Here is a 22,876-nt window from a genome sequence, read left to right on the forward strand (position 1 = left end):
TCCCTTTCAGATGATAAATAACCTAAAGGGATTTGTTCATTTCTTCAAAATAATTTAGATATGCAAATTTATATGAACTTAGAATATCCAAATTCCAAAACTGCAATTTTTTAATCATTTTTTATTTTCTATCTTAAACAAATAATCGATGATGCAATTGAGACCAAAATCAAAATTCTAGCCCCTTAAAAACCATAGTAATGCATGTTAAATACTAACAATACAACAATCCCATAGTCTCCATTCAGCCCCCAAATAACATTATATGTATGATTTGTTTCTCTGCAAGAATTTTTTTATGAAGGATTTTCAAGATTTTTACTTTAGTGGTCATCAGATCATTAATTTCAATTAATTGAAATAAATTGCAAAGTGTTAGATTATAACAAGCTTTAAATTGAGACCAATTTTTAATCTCTAGCCACTGTATAGATTCACGTTCACTGGCGTACATTTTTTTTTTTTTTTTTGGGGGGGGGAGAGACTTGGGGCCATGGGGCCCCCATGGGGTAGACTATGGACCCTCTAAAATTTTCAAAAACAAAATAAAGGGGATAACAAAAATTTTGATTTTTGTATTAAAAAAAAATGTAAAAATGTTGGATTGCTCAGTTTTTATTAAAAAAATTTGCCCCCTACGCCATTATCAGTGTCAGGCCCCCTCAAAATTTTTGGCACATTGCGCTAAGTACTGTTCATGATCATGATGTCGCAATTTCACCTATAGCAGATCCAGGGAAAGGGGGTCAATTGGTACGAGTGCCTACCCCTATTCTATTTCAATTTTTTTAAGGGAAAAATTAAAGCCACCATTCAGAGTTGTCAAAATTTTTGGATCCAAGCACTGCACTGTCAAGCTCGTCAGGGGGGGGGGGGGGCAAAAGAGGTATTCAAGCTCGTCAGGGGGCATGGGGGGGGGCAAAAAAGGTCTTTCAAGCTCGTCAGGGAGGGGCGCAGGGATACGTCTTTTGCATGGGTGGTGGTTCGTCAGGGGGGGGCAGACTGCCCCCCTGCCCCCCCCCCCCCCCCCCCCTGTTGGTACGCTAGTGGCCTACATTCAACATGTACCTCACTCAGCCTCAGGGGCTTCGCGGTGAAGCCCTCAAACTGACTGACTGAAGTCTCAACTTCTTAAGAAAAAGTTAACTTAGATCTAGAATGTTGATTCTATGCCTAAAGTTAGATCTGAAAATTCGATCTAACTGTTGTAGGCCTAGAATCTAACCAACTTCAATTCAACTTGTCTGACTTGGTGACGACCGACAGTGACGGTGGTCCAATTAAGTTTGCAACTTTGCATTCAATTCTAACATGAAAAATTGATATGAAAAACATGAAATTGTCATGTACTGATACTAATCATAATGTAGAATGTGTGATCATAACAAGAGAAAAACGATAAATCGATAAATAAGCTTTCCAAACGTGTCGATGCAGTTGGTGGTTTCAGCTGTTGGCGCACCAAGTGCGACCAGCGCGGTCACATCACCATGCCCAAGCTCCGGCGGCAATAGACATGGCCGAGACGTAGACCCCGCAGGCGCTTGCGACACAAAAATGGAACGATTCAAACGTGTAAAAAAAATTAGTGAATCTCACTTTCACGGTGCGAGCACGGATTCAAAACAATACACAGATATTTTCGCAACTAATTAATCGACTTATAGTGATAAAAATAGCAAATATCAACACATTTCATTAAAAAAGTATCAAGCTCACCGTTCTGTGGAGTCTCCGTGATTTTTTCAGCAGCAGCAGATACCGATCGCGATATCGGCTGATATCGGCGTTCATCCTCGTTCAAGTTTATTCAGTCTTAAAAAACTCTGGCAACATAAAAAACTCTGGCAAAAGTTTGCCAGAGTTTTTTTGCCATGAAATTTTGACCGAATTTGAAACTCTGGCAAAAAACTAAGGTTTTTGCCATAGAAAAACTATGGCAAAAATAAGTCTGGCAAAAGTTTTATGCAACGGGGCCCTGGACAGCACATCGTCTTAAGGACGTTCCACAGTTATATTTGTGCGCATTATGATCTGCGCATAGTTTACACTCTGCGCGCTGACGCCACAATGGATGAACAGGTATTAATTAGCTGCGGGTATGAGCTGATTTTTCTCGTCTTCTGCACTTTAACTGCAGATCCGATGCGTTATTTCATGAAGCTAAAAAATTGAATTATTCCATGGACCATTCAAAAAAATGTTCTCTACAATTTCAAAATACTTTACTCTGCAGTGCTGCCAAGAATCACGAATATTAGCCCGAGTTTGAATAAATGGTAGAGTGGTTTTGATTTTTTCTTCACATAGATACTAAGCATTCTGCCCATTTTTTGTGTTTTAAAAAGCACATTTGCTCTAATAAAAATGCTGATAGTTTAAAAACAAGCACATGAACCCCTATTTTTTAATGTTTCTACCTCTTAGGTATACCTTCCTCTACAACTCTGCAAATTTTGGTGAAAATGACATGGATTTTGAATAAAGTGCAGCATTTATTGTACGTTTGTATTTTGTTACTGAAATTTTACATTTTTCAGATTGGGATTTTGTTATCTTTTACGCCATTTTTAAGAACTGACAGTGCTGTTAAACTTAAAATTGCAAACAAATAGCACTATTAATAGATTCTCAATTCTAACGATACAATTATTAACTCTCTTGCGAAATTTGATGACTTTTTCATGTATTTTGAATGAGTAATGGAGGTTTAAACTCATTGTAGTAATCTTGGGCGGTCTAAAAATGCCAAATTCTTTTGAATGCGCAATTCTTAAGAACATCAATTTGGGTGAAATTTGAAGCTCTATAGCAAAAAATCAAGCACATGGACCTATGTTAATTTTTGCATATTTCGAATATTAAGGTTCTAAAGTATCTATGTGCAAAGTTTGGTGAAAATGACATGGATTTCACTTTAACTGTGGAACGTCCTTAAGCTTCAGACCGGACGAAAAAAAAAGTTTTTTGTCCAGAGTCCAGGACGACACTCTTGTTTTGATTCACCGACTTTTGACAAAGAAATTATGCTTTTGTATGAAGGGCTTTTGAAAAAGATTATCAGCGTTATTTAAAACGTCTGCAAAGTCATTGCTAAAATGCCCTATTCTCATTAAAAATGATAAGTAGAGAGGTAGTGGAAATTAGAACAACCGTGAATAAGGCTAAATGAAGAATTAGAAGAAGATGGTATCACATTACGACAAGTATAAACAGCAATTAAAACAAAGTGATAGTTTATTGATCAAATATGTTTAGCCCACGTGGTATATGACTATTTGAAGAGTAGCCCAAACTGATTGTGGAGCAAAGAACATAAACTCGTTTTCTTACCAGCACAGTAAGCGACCTTGTTTCTTCTCTTGGTACACCAGCATCCGGGAGCTTTTTCACATGCTAAAATCATAATAAAAAAAACAATGAAGAAATAACCATTTATTAAATACTCATTCAATGTACAAGCCTTAATTCATCAATTACCATTCCATTTCAATGACATGATTGTCCAAAATAGTACAATTCATAAGCACTTTATTCGCCAGGCTAGTCCCTTTCCTTCACCTCTGAATAGAACATCATTTGCACGAAAATTATTGTCAAGAATTGTGAAATATATTTTCAAACGGTGTTTTACACTGTAAGCCAATACAAATTTTCAAAAGAAAACAACCTGTTTTGTGCACGTATTAGATTATTGTATTTCCCAATGCTATGAAATTCAGAGTGTGAAATCCAAATGTGTTTATTCATTGCTCTTTGTACAGATATTTCATCGATTTATGATTTGCATATGCAGTGTAATCATTTCAAGGATCGTGATTATAAAAACTTGCGAAAAACAAATGAAAAAAAAAATTTGAGTTGAAAATGTAAGCTGACTCACGCTTGTATTTGCTCATTGAATCTCCCCTCTTGTAGGCTAGCCAGTAATCTCGCATTACAGGATCCCTCTTCATGAACTCGACGTCGAAACCCTCATCGCCGTCGGTCTCTTCGAACTCGAATGCCATGGCAACCACCATCATGGCCATGAAAGCGATCAGTACCTTGGAAACCATTGTCTTCAAAAGAGAGGTATATATTATTTTGTTTTGTTTTTTATGTGTATTTTCAATATTTGTTTATAGTTAACTAAGTCAGGAAAAGCTTTCCATCATTATTCCCTTAAACAAAGTCAAACACATCCCTGCATGCATACAAGAAATTTTGAAATTGAAGAGCATTATATTATGGTAAAAAAGTAGAAGGTATTGCACCTGATGGTTTTAAAGGTCTACCGAATCTTCTCGTATTATCCACAATACCTGTCAAGCCCCCGAAATGTTTAGGATAATTACAACTTAATTTTTGTTAAACATGGACACCACGAAACTTATTGTGCTTAATCACACTGCAAATACTCTGGTGTTGATTTAACACCAACCCGGAATCTATATATGTCCACACCAGAGAAGTGTTAAACACCAGTTTCGTTTTGGTCTAACACCAGATAGGTGTTTATACAGCACCAGTTATAATTAAAACAGCATCGGTTTGATTCCAAACTGGTGTTGTTTCAATACTGCTCTGGTGTGGACATATATAGATTCCGGGCTGGTGTTAAATCAACACCGGAATTTTTGCAGTACAGTAGTAGTCCTGCACCACCAACATCAATTTCAGGAACGCTAGAATCATGGAATCCACTGCGATTACCAAATATCATACTGCAATCAGTAATGGAGATTCACTTGTCGTTTTTTTACAGCATTAACTTATTTTCAAGAAATTGATCCGCTAGTCTTTGCAGCTTACTCTAGTACTTGTGTTTATAGATAGTAAATGACATAATCGTTTCACCTCTCGCATAGAAATAATAAAACACAAAATGGGAGACGAATTATCGATGCCACTGATGCAAACTTAAATAGTAAAGGGCCATACAACGAGCCCTGCAGAACACCACTTTTGCTCTATAGACTTGGAACAAATTATTTAATTAGCAGATCTACGTTAATAACGAATTGAAAGTTAATAACGTTGATAAAGTAAATCAAATTTCAATTTGAAATAAATACCTTGATTTATAATTGTTTTGCTAATACATCGATGAAAAAGGCAAACCATAAAAGAATATCATTGTCAATCGTATTGCAATAATTGTCAACCAGTGAAGTAAATGGAAAGCACTAACGTTGAATCATCACGTAGCTTCTGGTTTGCAGATACCATATAGGCCCATACATCATGTACATATGCCTGTAGCAAAATCCTGAAATCCTTCAATTTATTTCAATGAATAATATTTATGACAAGTGGGTTAACCTAGAAAGTGAAAATAAACCTCCCCCCCCCCCCGAACACCAGAGCTATCAATATAATATTGTATCATATGAAAAGCTTACATGTAGGCCTATACGAACATATTTAAATCACCAGGAATATACTCACGTTATTGTTAAATTCGCTGTCCTGGTAATGATAAGTCTGGTGAGTCTGATAGATGATTTCAGATCCTTCTCAGGTTTGGCTCCTGCAACCAAATCTCTGTTCTTATATACCTTCCAACTCCTCTTCAATGGCTGCCCAACTATTAGAAACCTTAATAAACGTCTTGACATTTGGTTACATCATTCTTAATCGTTTTAATATTAAACTAGATAAATAGAGTTAAAAGTGGTGATCCATCAATTTAGTTATTTTCCTTTCGCTTTCATTGTGTTCTTAATCTGCGGGAGGCCATCAAAGCTTGAATAGGCACGTCCCATATCGCTGCAGCGTAACATCCTTTGTAATTAAACAGTTCCATTTCAACATATTTGTTTCATGGGCCCGTTGATACATCGTGGGGTGTTTCATTTTCGATGCTGCTATGTTTTTAAGTTACGCATGACTTTACGCACCTCTAATTATGGCAAGCAAAAAAAAATTTTGAACACAATTTTATTCGTATTTTTTTTGTTATACGCTAGGTTAGCTTTAACCAAACACACAGATGATCGATTAATATTCATAGACTAATGTTGTCAAATTTTGTGTAAAGAGGTTCCTTGTTTTTAGACATACTGTATGTTATACTACGTTTATTTTTTTCACGATGGGCACACGGCGGGGGACGTTAAAGCTGATATTATCTTACGCGTGACTTTACGCAAGGACGCCCCCGCCACACAATATTTTTAACACATTTTTCTTTTTTGTTAGCATGATTAGCTTGAGTGAAACATTCAAATTTTCGATCAATATACTCATTTTCGGCACACATATTTGCTACTTGTTGGTAATTGTTTCAAATAAATATCCAACTCACACTTTGTGATATAAAAACTTTAGGACAATTGATGGACGAACACCATTGCACTTTACCAATCGTCCTTTGTCATGGTCCAATTTATGAACATAAAATCCCAATCAATTGCGACTGGATTTTTAAATCCCAAATTCAATCATAAATATGACATTCAATTGTAAATTATTTTGTACTTGATCGCTTGTCTCCATGCTACTTGCAATAGGTAGTAAAAATCTATTTGCTATAACACTTAATATAATATCAATTATAAATTAGCAACAGAAGTTTGCTGTAGCTACACTTGACATATCAATTGTAAATTAGCAACAGAAATTTGCTATAGCTTCACTTGATTAATCAATAATTTGTGTAAATTAGCAACAGAAATTTGAAATGATTGAAAACATTTTTTGTGTAACATGCCCTTGGATGTAGCAAATTAAACCGCCTCTCAAAATGTAGCCTACTGAGGCCCAGCCCCCGTCTCTTTCTCCCCTTTTCTCTCTCTTCCCTCTCCGCCTCTTTCTCTTTTCCTCTTAAATTTCTTTATCTAACTCTCTTTTCTTTCTTTCATTCTTTCTCCCTCCCTACCCCCTCTTCTCTCGCCCCCCCCCCTTCCCCTCACTCTCTCTCTCCCCCTCCCCCTCTCCCTTGTTATCACTTCGTAACAAACTATGTAGTGACTGGTGCCACAAATGTTTATTTGTCGGTTTTCCACAAATGTAAACTTGTAAGTTTTAGACATTATTGTATTTATATTTATGACATTTAGTCGGTTATACTTTAGTCATTCGATTTAATGATAAGACTGTTACCAAAAATATCTATCAATCAATTTATGTACAATATCTACAATGTTTACTCTAATCATGCTTATTGGAAAAAAAGCTTCTAGAATTTTTTTATTTTTCAGCACATCAAGGGGGAAATACTATAATTTATCCATTCGTCCAGAAGTGAACTTTCGCAAAGTTACTCCTTAACGAAATAAACATTTTTGGCAAATTCTTTGAAAGTGATAATTGCAAAAAATGTTAGTAATGAAGTCCATCTGAGATTAAAATGATTCTAATATGCATAGGAGAGGAATACTAAAAAAATACTAAACCACATCTTTATGAAAATCTATGTATTTGTTTAACCCAGTATATGACGTAACGTATTCTTCCTAAAAGAGGTTTGTACTATGGATTTAATCAACCGAAGTTTTTATAACTCTTTTGATAAAACGAAAGAGAAATTTTAAATAGAATCGCTTCACAACTTTTTATCTGTAGTATTGATATTACACAGCCTACTACGCTAACGGTATATATGGGGCAGAAACGTAAACAAAATTATAAAATTCTGGAATCTACATATTCTTCTCCTTTGGCATGTTCGGGTATGTTGGATTTTGGCCTATAAGTTATTTCTACATATGAATTTATATATATATATATATATATATATATATATATATATATATATATATATATATAATTATATTGTCATGAAAATCGCATTTTCAACAATATTATGTTTTTACTCCTAATATGCTTGAAATATAATAACAAAAGTAAAACGTAAATTTAACAAATCGATAATATTTCGATCGTTCACTTATGGGCCTGAAATGAAGATAGACGTGATAGAGGAGCGAATGTATCACACAAGTAGAGCCTGAATTAGGAATATATTTAGAGTGTGATCTTCATGATATACGATTAAGAATTTGTCCATGTACGTTACAACAATATATAAAAAATCGAAATTAATGAAATTCATCTCGCCTTTTGCCTGCAATGGAACCATCTCGATGTCAACGTTAATTCAATATACATTCCCTTTGAATGCAGTAGTAAATATTTTTATTTTATTCTTGTATTATGAATTATGTACTCGAATACAAAAGATACATCATGTCCATGGCTCTGGGAAGCGGGGATGATTGGGGTACTGAAGCACCCCAAAGAATTTCTGGGGGGTGTTGCGTGTATTGTTCTCCATTCCATGGGCAGTACCCCCTTGAATTCTGGAAGATGTGTCAAAATTGATAAATGTAACCCAAATGACCCTCATTTTGTAGATTTTTTTTATTTTCTCTTATTCTATTTTTTTTTTTGCTTTTCAAATTTACTTCAGCACCCCCATTAAAAATAAAAATAAAAAATCGTTCCCAGCGCCCTGAACATGTTGGGGAGCCTGTGTGTGGAGAGGGTCCACTTTGCCCGCAGGCTATCCTTCTACATCTCACCCTGAACATATCTCGATGCAGTACAGATATCAATTATCTGAGGAACACAACTCCGAATAATAGATTAAATATCAATCTTTATCAGTAGCAAACTGTCATGAATAGCCGTAAGATGCAACAGATGAACTGTGCGTTCAGTTACAAAAAAACAATGGCATATTGGCTACAAAATTGGTTTTGTATTTTTTTTTAATTGTTTGTTTCTTTGTTTGCTTGTGTTTTTTTTTATTGGCATGAGACGATACTATCAGCTTTATAAAAACCGGTCTCAGTACGTTTGGTCTGCTATTACTGATGAGACGTGTATATTCTACGTTGATTTCAAATTGTATTGATTAAATTTAAAATGGTTAAAAGACATTTAGTTATTACTAGTTCATCAATGTTGCTCCTTACATCTCAACCACACCCATTCACCATCGCCATCTCATGTCCAATGTTCATTTTCTTAAGAACCATCTTATCTTGTTTTCTGCTTGGCTTTTTGTGCAGCAATGTCCTGTCTAGCTTTCTGTTTCTGGGCAGCGATGAGTTGGGCCTTCGTCTCGGCTTCCTTTTTAGCTACGGCTTGACGAGCCTGAGTCTGGGCCACCTCCTCGATCTTGCCAACTCGAATAAACTGGTGGAAGTGAAGAAAAGAGTAAATCAGAAGTTCTGAATTAACAGGGACCGTACGTTATACACCTAACACATTACACTTCGAAACACTTTTTTCTGAACTCATTAATGGAAGAGTGCACATATCACCATTGAATGTACAAAAAAGGCCATTTCAGGAGAGCAATGTCATCATCTTATTGCAAGGATTACTTTTCGTTGGCAGCCTTATATTGTTCACTTGATATCACGAATATAACGAACAATATAACCAAACCTACACTTTTTTTCAACGGCAGGCCCTATCATAAGCTGTTCGAAAACAGAACATATGTCATGACCTCCTGTTGCAATCACGAAAAACAAATACGTCCAGGAAAACTGGGTGAAAAGTTCAGCTTGAAAGGGGAGGGGGTGGGGGCTTTGTATCAACTAAATGTCACGCCCCCTACTAGTTTGGTGTGCAAACCATTCACTTGAGAAAAAGTCATCGATGGTGGTTGTGCACAGAAGTTCCTATCCAATAGATACAGATAGATAATACACTTTTAAAAACAGAAACTTTGCAAAAGAAAAATTAAAAAACAAATTTTACAGAAAGAAATAACCAAATCGTTATAACAGAAAAGATTTCCTACAACTTTTCTACAATTTTACAGGACAGGTCTGTTTTTTAAAAAAGGGGAAACAGTTATATAACAATAAATATGTAAGGTTACATACACCAAATACAAATGTTCTATAATTTTACACAAATGCATGAAAGATTACACAGTTCAATTAGATTACAGGTGTTCACGAGACTCTGCTGCAGAAATTTTCTAACAGTTGTATTTGCGGTAGTCTTGTGTCAGGACCCACTTGTTGATCAAATATCGTTACACGATTTTGGCCTGCAGAATACCCACACACACATTCTCCCTCGCCGACCCACACACACACCATATTTGACTTACATATTGTAATTGACAGTAAAGCATGATTGACACTAGAAAGATTGCCCCGGCCACACCCACTACCACGCTGTATGCGACTAGATCAGCATCAGTCCAGATACCATCGGCGGACGGACCTACAGATGGAGATGAAATGAAAAGGGGTTGAAGCACATATTCCAGTTTTTTAATATTATTTCAATTGTGTAGGATTAAAAAAAAAATGCAAATATGATATAATAAAATATGATAAATTTTACTTTTAGAAAATGAAGCAGGCCTTTTTTTGGTAACCAGGGTAGTAGTGATGATGATGAGCTAAAATCAGATAAATCTCAACCCCGTCACATTTCTAAATATGGCATGCTCCCCCCCCCCTTCTTTTAGTTCTGGACCACTTTTCAGAGGCTTAACACCGGTTTCAAAGGAAATAATAATTTTAAAATTTGAGTCGCTTAAATAACAACTTGTTTGCAAGCCAAGTGGGGAAATGTCAAGCCCTTTTCCCTAAACATGCTGTAAGGATAGACCCCCTCCCCCCCCCCATCCTACTCCTATAAACACAAGTTACTCACAGGACCCTGGGAACCTTTTTTCCACAGGGGTGTTGTTTTAAATTTGGCAAGCAAAATGAAAGGGGGACGCTACAAAATAAAGGTGATTTTAGTCCAGGAGAAATATGAAAAGCAAAAAAAAAAGTTTAACTACAAAATGAAGGTGACTTTGGTCCATAAGAAATTTGACAAACAAAACACGACTTCGCTACAAAATGGAGGTGATTTTGGTTAAATTTATGCTATTTAGCATACCTACCAGATTTCCAGGGGGTGCTGCCTGGGGTAGATAATACACGCAGCACCCTCAGCTAAATTTTGGGGGCGCTTTACCCCCGCTTCCCAGGGCCATGGCTGCCAACATCACACTCCAAACACCCAAACATAGCAAACTAATCTTGGATATACAGTAATTATGATTTTTTTTTTCTTTTGATGAGTTCATTAAGGAAATGGTAATTCAGTCTGGTTCAATTCAATTCATTTACTTTTCGCTTTCAGTGTTTTCATATTTACAAAAAGGGATGTGTGTTTATGAACTTTAACCATACCGCCGCTTACTCAAATCAGATAAATGATAAAAACGCAAGATGTGAGATAACAGATAAGATGTTATAACGACCTACACACTAACCTTTTATGTCGATTGTATGTTTACATTGGAGTTATAAAACGTTGTTAAGACAATCACTATTTTAATATCCCTACCAATTATTGTGAAAACGGTTTAGAAAATCGGGTTGCTTGATAGTCTACAATAAGATTAGTCTACAACGATGTGGTCTTTGTTTATTGGATATGAAAACGTTTTAGTGTTCAACTTGAATCATAGAAAAGTCATTAATGGGAAAAAAATGATCTGAATAGTAAAATAAAAACATAACACAAAAAAAATGTCCACGAAAATGGGATGTAAACTAACAAAGTAAGACGCATATCGTGGTCGATATGCAAATGGCCCGTACGTTTGAAATGTTCTTAAATTCATCTCATTTTAATCTAAAATTAGCTTTGATTCCTCTCTGAACAAAATTTTGAGCTGTCATTGTTATCATTTGATAAAAAGTTTCGTCAAATTTGGTCAGCCAAAATTGAAATATTGTATGATTCAGACAAGAAAAAGAAATAGAAAGTGAGTGAGTGAGTGAGTGACATCATCGGATCCCCCATTTCCATATCACTGTGTTATATGATGTATAACTGTTTTCTGAAAACTACACGAAACTTTAACTGTCATAACTTTCTTATTTTGCATCCGATTAGGGGAAGTTTTCGGTGCTGTGTTTCTTTGATTTTTATCTTTCTATTCACATTAAAGTTAACTGTTTGATGGGTTGACTTAAAAACAGTGGCATGAGATGTGTAGGAAATATTCAAGCACCATGCCCCGAGTTCACTAAACTAAAAATGTCAAAAAGGAGATTTTGAAAACACACCTATTAAATTTAGGTAATATCATGTTTAGGTGTTATATAAATTAATGTTCTTTCTAAATTTCTATGTGACCTTCATAAAACACGACACTGAGTAAAGAAGACTTGGCTGACCAAAAATATTGAAAGAATATAGAATACTAAAAATCTCTAAAATATTTGCTGGTTAATTCTATTTTTATTTTTGTTATTATTATTTTTGCTGGATGTACGTGTCTGAGTACATCAAGTCACTAAAGACAGTGTAAAGTTGACAAAGTAACTACCCCTGTATAATATTTGAAAATTAATTATCAGACTACCTTTCTACTCAGGGCCCGTATGGTATTATAACAAGTTAGTTATCTTTTGTAAACCTCGTGATTATGATCAATTTCCATGGATGTCTTATTCTATCATATTTTTTGAATTGTGAAAATATTTCGGTGAATATAAAAAAATAGGGCATTTGCACATATTTTTTACACAGAATTACACTTTTTATTCTACACATAATTTTAACACATGATTTTCCAATAGAAAATGTTAAATATTATTCTGCATTAATTCTTCGATTAGATACATAATTCAAGTTAACTAAGCATTCATTTTTCTTCCATTTGTTTCTTATTATGTAAATTATACAAAGCAATAATATAGTACAAAGCATGAATGAATGTGTATACAGTATTTAAATTATATTTTTTTAAGGAAGAGGTCGTAAAACCGAGAAAGCTGAAATTATTGTCGGGATACGCCTGTAACCCTATACAGTGTGTCGCAGAAAGAAAGGAAACCGGACGGGGTTCCCGTATATTTTTTTTCTTCAAAGGCACATGAATTATGAAATTAATTCAAATCAACATAAAATTCGGTTATTATTCTATATTTTGATACCTAAAATAAGACAACACTTCATACATTACCGAGCATGGTAGGTTTGAAATTTTGATGTCAAAATCGTGACAAAATTAGTTTAATGATGCGACCAAAATGTACTTATTCAACATTAGAATTTATTTTGTATTCTTTGTTACGTTTGTGCCACTGATCTCTAAAATAATAGTGGATACAGATTCACACGCAGTGGCGTATGTAGCTGGGGCAAGGGGGACACGTGCCCCGGGCGCCACTTTCATGTGGTTAGAGGGAGAGGGGCGCAAATAAAGAAAAGGAAAGCAAAAAAAAGAAGAAAACAAGGCAAAGGAATAAAGGCGCAGAAATACCTCTGAAGGTTATTAATACCCCCGTCCCATGCCATTACCATGCCTTATGCAGTTTTCAACACAATCATTTAGAAAATGAATCTTGCATGTTTTTACCCAATGATGAATATTCGTGCCAACTATTGATTAGTGATATACTTATTCTGTTTAAGAATTCCAACAAAACTCCTAATAAAACATTCCTTTTTCAAATATATTTACTTTTTCTGGTTTAATTGTCAAAGCTTTTCATCACGCGCTGATTTGATAAGGGAGATACATACCCTCTTCCTTAATTTTACTAACAATCATTAAAATTACCTTCTTTAGGTGAGGATATATAAAAAAGTCAGCTTGCGCTTCGCGCTCGCATTACGCCGATGAGAAAGTACACACTGGCGTAAATCCCGGGGGGGATGGGGGGATATATCCCCCCCCCCACTTTTCGAGGAGGGGGGGTGGCCTGTACAAACATCCCCCCCCCCCCCCACTTTTTACGAAAGAAATGAAAAAAATACCGCTTAACAAATAAAACAATATTATTGAATCATAAAATGCAAATAAAGAGCCATTTCACCATTTCCAAACGAAATACTTATGTCCTTATTATAACATTGAAGAGAAACCCCTGTTTCTTCCAATTCATCAATGTTGGGGTCTTTGGGAAGGGATTAAGATGGAATGTCAAAAAATTTTGAATGTAATATCTAATAAAACCATTAAACCATCATGGGGTAAAAAAAGATAATAATATTGGAGGGGTATTTGCCATATGGACATACAGTGGCGTAACTACGGGGGGCATGGGGGGCACATCCCCCCCCCCCCCCATCGGCTGACAAAAAAACGGGGAAAGGGGGAAAGGAGAAAAAAGGGAGAAAGGAAGAGAAACGTAGTGGGAAAGAAGAAAATATTCATTATAATGTTATATTATATTATAATTATGTTATGTTACATTACAACTTTATGAAACATAATTTGCCCAGGGCCTACGTCTTTTTTTATTGTTCCTGTTGCTCGCATTGTCTGTTTAACGAGATATATAATCCTGTTGTACTAAAACATCCCGTTTTCAAGTCAATATAAACCAAATATATTTCCTAGCACTTGAGTTATCATTGTTTTATGTAGTGACATATGCTTCTTTTTCATGACTCAAAAGTGATTGCCCCATGTTAGGGTCTTCTTATATATGAAACATTTCCTGTCCGTGATTACGTTCGCACTAGTGGATTGGTGAGATATGTCTGCTCTTCATGAATTCCTAAAATCAGTCCTTAAAATGTCCCCTCTGATCTGAATATCAAAAATTTTCAGCTCGCGCTTCGCGCTCGCATAATTTGGTTAATGAAATACGTATGGTCCTAGTTAATTCCTACAAAGAAACCTTAGAATGCCCCACTTCAGGTCTGAATTATCTAAGTTTTCAGCTCGCGCTTCGCGCGCGCATTGTTTAGCGAGACAGGTACCTATCATGATTACACAAATTTGATTATATTGTCCCTTTTTAGGTGTGAATATAAAAAATTTCAGCTCGCGCTTCGCGCTCGCATTATTTGATCAGTGAGATACATATCCGTTTAATGACATTGTCCTTAAAATGTCTCTATTAGGTCAGTATAACTGGCAACTTAGCGCGCTTCGCGCACTCACTTAGTGATTCAAAAATTTTACTGGTGCCCCCCTCCCCAATGCCGTGACCCACGGTACGCCACTGTGGACATATCAATGAAAATTCCTGGCATATCTAAAAACATGATTGCAAAAAAATGCCAAAATATTTCAGTCATCCCCCCACCCATCAACACGGATTTACGCCAGTGCATGTACGTATCTTGTTCATGAATTCCTACAAATAGTCCTTAAAATGACCCTTTTCAGGTAAGTATATCAAACATTTCAGCTCATCCTTCCTGTTTGCATTAATTACTTAGTTAGATAAACGCTTCGTGAAATTACTTCTCCCTAACATGTCCGATTGCATTTCTCAATATCAAAATTTTCAGCTCGCGCTCGCATTATTTGTTTAGACGTAGGCCTACTATGCATCATGTTAACTATTACACAAAGTGCTTAGAATATTCAATCTTAATACAAAATTGTATATGTCTGATGGTTTTTGTTGGTGTTGTTATCACAGCAAACATTAAAAATTAGTAACAAGTACGGCCAATCAAGAAAAAAAAACAGACTTACCAAACCCAGCATTGGCAACTGTGAATACTGTAGCCAAAAACACAGCGACGAGTTGAAAACGAAATATATTCAATGACGCCATTTTAAAGCTTACTTTGTCTCTTTTTAAATGAAAATTAATTGTGTATTCTGCGCTTGAAAAGTGCCAGGAAAATTATTTTTGATGAGTCTGTTGATATCGAGCTTTACTTGTAGAATGGCAGAATAACAATAGACACACATGTAGATATTAATTATCCAATTGACAAACACACAACTGCTAACTCGGATTGTGTTTAATTACTCTATATATCTACTACTTGATACTGAAGAGAATGAGGCCGTCACATAATCAACAGCTATTAATTATTAACCTCTAAAGACTAGGTCACCCAATAAACTTCGGCCCAGAGTGAGTTACGCATATATATAATTATTATTATTTCAACACTGGCCAATGTGTATTTACCCAAGTATTCAGCATTTTTATGAATTATTGATTAAAAAAATTATAAGATTTTAGCACTCTAAAGAAAGATCTTGGCTAAATCCACATTTATTATTATTAATAATATATCACCATCATCATCATCATCATCGATCATCATCATGGTAATCATTAATATCAGAATTAAGATTTATTTGCCCAATTCTTGTATAACAGGACTGGTGCAAATGAAGTCTCTGTACTACGTCGAATGGAAATCCAGTGTATAATATCCATCTTTTGTCAAAATACGTCCCCCTAAAAAATCGAAATGAATAGATAAATTAATAAATAAATTAATGAACAAATAAATAGATAAATAAATAAATAAATAAATTAGTTAATTAATTAAATAATCAATTAATTAATCACTTAATTTATAAGTAAATGAATAAATAAATAAATACATAAATAAATTAATTAATTAATTAATTAAATAAATAAATAAATAAATAAATAAATAAATAAATAAATAAATAAATATATGAATGAATGAATGAATGAATGAATAATTAATTAAATTAAATAAATAAATAAATAAATAACAAAATTAAAAAACAAAGTGTTATATGGCAAAGAGGCATGGGATAGGGGGCATGCATCATTGTCACATCCCGCGCCCCTTCACTTTTTCACCACATTCCCGGTGCTGGGCTTGATAAATCCAGTAAGCTCCCATTCTTGGCGTCTGCTCATAAAGGTAATGTAATCTCTAAATTTAATCGCAATTTCAAATTTGGAATTTACGGAAAGTGATTGGGTTAAAAATAAAATAAAAAATAAAAAAAATCAGTGGGGTGGCCGAGTAATGGTACGGTACTTTTCCCCGTTTGTTTGTCTGCTCGGTACCGGTACTGCAGTACAGTTCTAAAGTTTTTGAAGTGTCAAAGATTTTTCTGCATAACTTTTTATACATTTGTGCCATTATTTGAATAATTTCGCGGAAGGAAATATCACCATATGTATCCGAATCAATATACAGAATAACGGTGAGTGCTTTGACTCAGTAAAATTCTTTTTGACCATTATTTTGTGAAAAAATGATCTAGGCCCTATAGCTTTTTTTCCACGTGTCCCACGTACTCGCTCTGGTGTTGGTACCGGCTACCGCTAAAGACTGAAGTAAAGTTCGAGAAACTCTAAGTTACCCAGGGAACTCCGGCCCGCTTCGCGGGCCCGAGCCCAGGACTCGTCCGTGTAATATTTAGGCAGAGGATACTCTCCAAAAATTGGGTAGAATGGGGTCGCAATAGCACCCAAATAAAAGGGGGAAAATAAATTATGCACTTAGCCAGGCTAAGACGCTACCTCGATTTTATTTTTATGGATGAAGAAATTGAAGGTGAAGCCGAAGGTCACTTCACCTTCATTTTCAAAATTAAGTAAGTTGATTGATGAAAGTGAAGGTCTAGATTGTAATGCATTTCATCATGGGTTCATTTCATCTCGCGTGCGAAGGAATACAAATGCACGCGACACATGCATGACATGCAAATCTTTAATTGGCTTTTGCCCAAATAAATTATTATAACACTAAATTTCGGATTTCACATTGTGCTATGACACTTACCGAACCATATGGATCCTTTGGTGACTTCTCTTTCCAGTTTGTTAAAAAAAAATGTATTTTTTCTTGATCTTCATGTGGATGCCCTTCGATCAGCGACAAAATCAATTTTGGCCTAAATAGAGCGTGCGATATTATTTATAAGCCGGTTTGTTTACGGTTCTGAAGCTGTACTGCTAGCTGCATTCTAGGCGCTCAGCATTATTTTCTCGCTCGTTCAGTCCACTTTCTTCATCATCTTGTCAAAAGATGGCGTACTTCACCTATAAGTATATACATGAGATGCAACCTGTTGATTTTTTTGTACAATTTCCTATTATGCGCCGACGACTTGAATCAAGACTGTTAGATTCGCATTTTGATTGTTGTTAGCGTGATTTCCACTGCAGTATTAGGACAGACGGACAGAGTATCTTTGCCGAAATTTGGAGGTAAGCGTTAAAATATCATTTTTATAAATAATTTGGAATATATTTGAAAATTAAGTAAGTTGATTGATGAAAATTACGTAGTGAATAAATGTAGAAGTTTTTGGCGTGTTTTATTCCCTAACATTCGTGTGATGAATGAAAACGTCAAAATGCACTATGAAATCACATGCGTTGTGCGAGGTTAGTATCTAGCTAACCTCGCATGCATGTGTGAGTGGATTGTAATGTATTGTGACACAGAATCCTGACATCCAAGGCACAAAACTGGACCCTCATAAAAAGGAAAAGTTCTCTCTCGTTCATTCTCCTTCTTTCGAAATTGAAAACAAAATGACCGAGAATGAACGCGACATGGACATGATGGAGGTCAAACTTTTCCTTTTTTTGAGTGTCCAGTTTGTGCCTCGATGTCAGGATTCTTTGTCACGATAGACCTTCATCCATATAATCGAGGTAAATGCATAATTTATTTTTTCCCCTTTTATTTCGAGTGCTATCCAATCGCCAAAAATCAACCCCCTCCGCATCTGTGTGTGCGTGAGAGAGAGTGAGAGAGAGAGAAAAAAAGATGGGGGGTGGAATCATTGACTAGGGAATCCTTTTCATGTTTCAAAACAAACTGTATTAGCCCCCCACACTCACATACAGGCACACAAATCCTCCAAAAGGCCTAACACTAACATTACAACACAAGCCCTTCACCTATTCATTCCATGTCTCGACTAGTCTCCAAATATAGACCCAGTTATAGGTTCCATTATCAAAAATTTTAATTTGGAAAGGAATTTGAATTCTTGAAATAATATTTTGCAATTACTATATTTTGAATACAATGTGTAGCATCATGGGCAGTGCCACAATCTGGGGTGAGGGCACATAGGCAAGGGATGATTTTTTTTCAAGAAGTGTCTGTCTCAAAGAATAAGGTGTGAATGAATTGTTTACTGTGAATTGGAGACAAAAAAGATGTGATCTGAGCTGAGAGCAATGATCCATGCTGATTCATTCATCTGCGGGGGTGCATGAAAGCATTGATTCAGGACAGATTTTTATTTGAAACAATAAACAGAAAGTCAATCTCATTTCATATAATTTTTTTTTTTAATTAGAAATCAACCGGGGTACAAATTGCACCAATATTCCGCACGAGCCCTTGAAAATCATGTTCTAGCAGTGCGGCCAAAGTTGGCCAGGTATTGTACCTAGCCACCAACAAGCATAGACGCATGCCAGTCGCTTTATGAAAATTGCTGCCATGATGCGTTAAGTATACATGTATGGTGTATTAGTTTGATCAAAATTGCATGGATTTTATAAATTCAAGAGCCGCGATATATCAAATTAAACTCTTGTATTACGTTTCTTTCTTTCTTTTTTTTTGTATTTCCTTCCCTTTTTTCTTCCTTTCTTTTTTTGTCTTTCCATTTATTTGTCCTTTTCAATCTTCTTAAAAATCCTTTTCCTTTTATTTCCTTCCCGCTTTCTTTCTCTATCTCCCTCCTTTATTATTTTTTTCTTTTCCTTCATTTTCTTTTTTCATTATGTTGTATTTAAATGTTTGTTATATATAGAATTATATGATGTATGAAAGATATTTTTAAAAAGAAAAAAATTAATACTTCACTTTCCTTCTTTTTTTATTCTTTCAGTTTATTTGTCCTTTTCAATTTTCTTTAAAAATTGTTTTTCCTTGATGTTTTTATGAGTGTACACTCTTAAGTTTTTATTTTCATTTTTTTTCTCCGTTAATAAATTCTGGATCTGCCATTGTAACTGGGTAGATTCTTAATTTTTGAAATTTAAAATTGACACTGCCATATTTATTGTCTTCTTTGAATTTTTCTTTTCTTTTCCTCTCCTGCAGGAATAACAATCGGTTGAGTTTTCATAATGGATTCGGAGGTAATGAGGGAAGGTCGTCTGCTGGACATCGTCGACAACCAATGGAGGATGGATAAACTTCCCAACGATGACATCGAGGTCCCTCCTAATCAGCTTCCTAACGATGCAGATGGAGGGAAGGAAGAAGGAGAGAAGAATACAGAGGAGCGGTGGACGGATCTCGCGCTGCAAAACCTGAATGCCTCACAGACGTCAAACCAGGGTAGCTGAGCATGGATGTTTCAGAATGACAGTGAATTGGACTGAGGAGAAATACATCTATATGGAAGAAGTAATGCAATTTATAAGATAAGTATATCTGATCCCCAACGTACCAGACGCCGAATGACTTCACAGACCTCCAACTAGGGTAGCTGAGCATATATATTAAAGTGACAAGAAAGACATTCAGAGGGACTATCAAGAAAAGCCCAACATACCAAAAGCTGTAGGACTTGCTGACAGTCGTGAATGAAAACCAAGGAGGTGTATTATCATTGATAACTGATGAGTGCATGCTCTTTCTCTCCAAACTGACAAAGTGTAAGCTTGCTTCAAAGTTGAACTGCCGGGATACTCTTTTATAAAAGGCAGTTAATTTGATCTCCACAATGAAAGATCTGTTGCTCTTCAAAATGCAGGTGCTTGACACTCCAAGATACTCATACCTTGTATTCATCACCTGACTGACTACATGTACATGTATGGATGGGACTGATGAATGAAATACATGTATAACAGCTTGAGAAAGGCAGGCAGATGGGCAATTCCATGGTAACGGAATTACAAATCAGAGAAATTTGGCTGTTATTTTTGCTCACAGCATCCAGATATCTCAATATTTTCCCATTTTCTGAACTTAATACTACGCATGGCCACTTGTGCTATATTCTGAACCAAGATTTTTAGAGAACCCCTCACACGTTCAGATGTGAATGACGGATATGTGCTCTGGTAACGGAATTACCAGAGAAATGAGTCACTTTGCAACCCAAAGTTTAGTCAAAGTTTCTCTGAAATCTACAACACACTAGCTCCAAGTTAATGTCTGATTCAATTCATTATAATGTCAACTTTATTTTGAAAGTAATTTATTCACAAATATCATCAACAAATTTTCATGATTGGTCTTTCTTTTGGGGAAGTACATGGTAACGGAATTACACATAATGGTAACGGAATTACGCCTCTGACATTTGTGAAGGAAAATAATATTTTTAGGCATTTATGACTGAAGAAATGCCCCAATAAAGCTTGTTTATATATTCTTCTCTAATATTTAAAACAAACTAAGTACTTCACGTCTATAATATCAAATAAAATACAAGTATATAGTATGTAATAAGTGGCTATACCATGAATAAACAGAATTTTACAAAATATTAGGGATCAATGGTAATTAAATTTTAGTTCATTTTCAGCTTCAGGGGTATTAGGACTTACTAGCCACTTTTTGCCTCCTGTATTGATGAAAATAATTATGCAAAGGCCAAAAATCATACTAATACTCATGGTAACGGAATTACATGGACTACAGCCATACGTATACACATCAGAAATTTTACAAAACCTGAGGACAGCATGTGATCAGATCTGCATATTTAGTCAAAAATTTGTGTAGATGATAGTTTAAGATATTCTTAAGTCTTTGAATACTCAAAAGAAACATAGTTTCACATACAATTGGCATCTTAAAACAGTGAAACTGAAAATTTTCTATTTGGTTGTTCAATAAATGTACTGAAAACGAGAAACAATGCTGAAACCACATGAAAATAGTATTGACATTTACATTTTGAAAGAATGTTGTGGACAACTATTAAGCAATAAATTGGTTCTTTAATTAGTGCACTAATTAATCTAATTCTCTTTAAAGGTAAGGATTCACTTTCTGTCTATATGTGGCTCACTGAGGACTGCAATTATAGCAGATATGACTATAAAGTCAATATCAGACATCTTCCTGACAGATGTATTTCCCAAATGTGACCCTAAGAAACTGCAGTGATTTGATGATCATAAGTCATATTCATGACTGAGTTGGTTTTCTTAGGCCATGATTTTTTATTTTGTCTCTATTAAAAATTTCTATCTTTCATATAAAATATAAAAATTTATTCGAGATAATTGTTTTCTTCCGTATCTATATGTGACAAAGCAATGCCTAGGATGTAGACATGTTCATCGCGTATCCAACCATTCCATCACAGATGATACGCCTGCACCAATATTCCTCTGAAAAAAAAAAGAACTCCAAATTGGGTGGAGGATATTCTCTCTATCCATTTTCAATTTCAGCAATATTTCTAGGTCAATTCGCTCAAAACTTTGACATACAAATAAAGGAAAATAATTAATTATTTAATCATGAGAGTACTACTCTAACATTATCTTGTAGATTAAAGAAATATTTCAAATAATTTTATTCACTAATATTGTCTATGAAATGAAATGAGGTAGGAAATGATGTGATATTGACTTCTGAAATAAAGTATTGTTCATTTAAAAAAATTAAATCCCTGTAAGCTCAGAATTTGATTTGATGCAATCTCACTCATTTGCCGAAACTCATGGCAGAAAGGCTTTTCATTGGTTGAATAAGATGAGTCTAATAAAAAACGGCCTTTCTCATTGGAAATTGTATCATAAATAGGTACGTGTCACAGAGATAAAACGAAGACAAAATGGTTTATATTAGAATACCATTTCGGAACGAATTTTAGGTGATTTTATATCACTTATTTTAATAGAGATAAAATATTTTATTTTATCTCAGACAAACGTATCTCAGAATACTACCAGTGTCTCTTTGCATTTCTTTCACAGCAGAATGCTGTACATTTCTATTCATTTCCAGTTTCCATTTTGAGTTTGTCTTCTGTTATGTTGCTGTTCTCAGATATTTTGTTATTGATGACACTGTTGGTCTCAATATTATCACCATCCTCTCCTTAGAGGAGTGTTCATTCTGTGTATCATCCTCACTTGAAGGGTCATCGTTGTTACTCACTTAATCCATCCCTGAAGCAGTGATTATTGGATGATGCTGACTTTGCATGTTTCTGAACATCCATTGCATGAGGGTGGAGAACAGTATTGGTTTGGTGCTAATTAAGACATCTGAA

General features: G+C 35.1%; 1 protein-coding gene and 2 long non-coding RNA genes across 3 annotated transcripts; 1 reads left to right on the top strand and 2 right to left on the bottom strand.

The window, feature by feature from the left end:
* Positions 1-1,719: 1,719 nt before the first annotated feature.
* LOC135155040 (uncharacterized) lies at positions 1,720-6,884 on the bottom strand. Its single transcript, XR_010294376.1, has 3 exons — positions 5,431-6,884; positions 3,884-4,061; positions 1,720-3,396 (listed from the first exon to the last, which is right to left on the bottom strand). It is a non-coding gene; the product is annotated as an uncharacterized LOC135155040 (long non-coding RNA).
* Positions 6,885-7,015: 131 nt separating this feature from the next.
* On the bottom strand, positions 7,016-15,713 carry LOC129266919 (uncharacterized). The gene is made up of 3 exons (XM_054904686.2): positions 15,407-15,713; positions 10,061-10,176; positions 7,016-9,126 (listed from the first exon to the last, which is right to left on the bottom strand). Exons 1-3 carry the CDS (start codon positions 15,486-15,488, stop codon positions 8,968-8,970), a joined length of 357 nt encoding a protein of 118 aa, XP_054760661.1. The 5' UTR covers positions 15,489-15,713; the 3' UTR covers positions 7,016-8,967.
* Positions 15,714-16,663: 950 nt separating this feature from the next.
* LOC135155041 (uncharacterized) lies at positions 16,664-22,267 on the top strand. Its single transcript, XR_010294377.1, has 2 exons — positions 16,664-16,861; positions 19,735-22,267. It is a non-coding gene; the product is annotated as an uncharacterized LOC135155041 (long non-coding RNA).
* The last annotated feature ends 609 nt before the right edge of the window (positions 22,268-22,876 follow it).

Source organism: Lytechinus pictus, chromosome 8 (assembly GCF_037042905.1).
Source record: "Lytechinus pictus isolate F3 Inbred chromosome 8, Lp3.0, whole genome shotgun sequence".
Lineage (NCBI taxonomy): Eukaryota > Metazoa > Echinodermata > Echinoidea > Temnopleuroida > Toxopneustidae > Lytechinus > Lytechinus pictus.

Excerpts from the sequence above, each read along its gene's own strand:
- LOC129266919 (XM_054904686.2), bottom strand. The coding sequence starts at position 15,488 with ATGGCGTCATTGAATATATTTCGTTTTCAACTCGTCGCTGTGTTTTTG. Across the intron at positions 10,177-15,406 it reads AGTTGCCAATGCTGGGTTTG|GTCCGTCCGCCGATGGTATC; the intron begins GTAAGTCTGTTT and ends CTCCATCTGTAG. Across the intron at positions 9,127-10,060 it reads TTTACTGTCAATTACAATAT|TTTATTCGAGTTGGCAAGAT; the intron begins GTAAGTCAAATA and ends CACTTCCACCAG.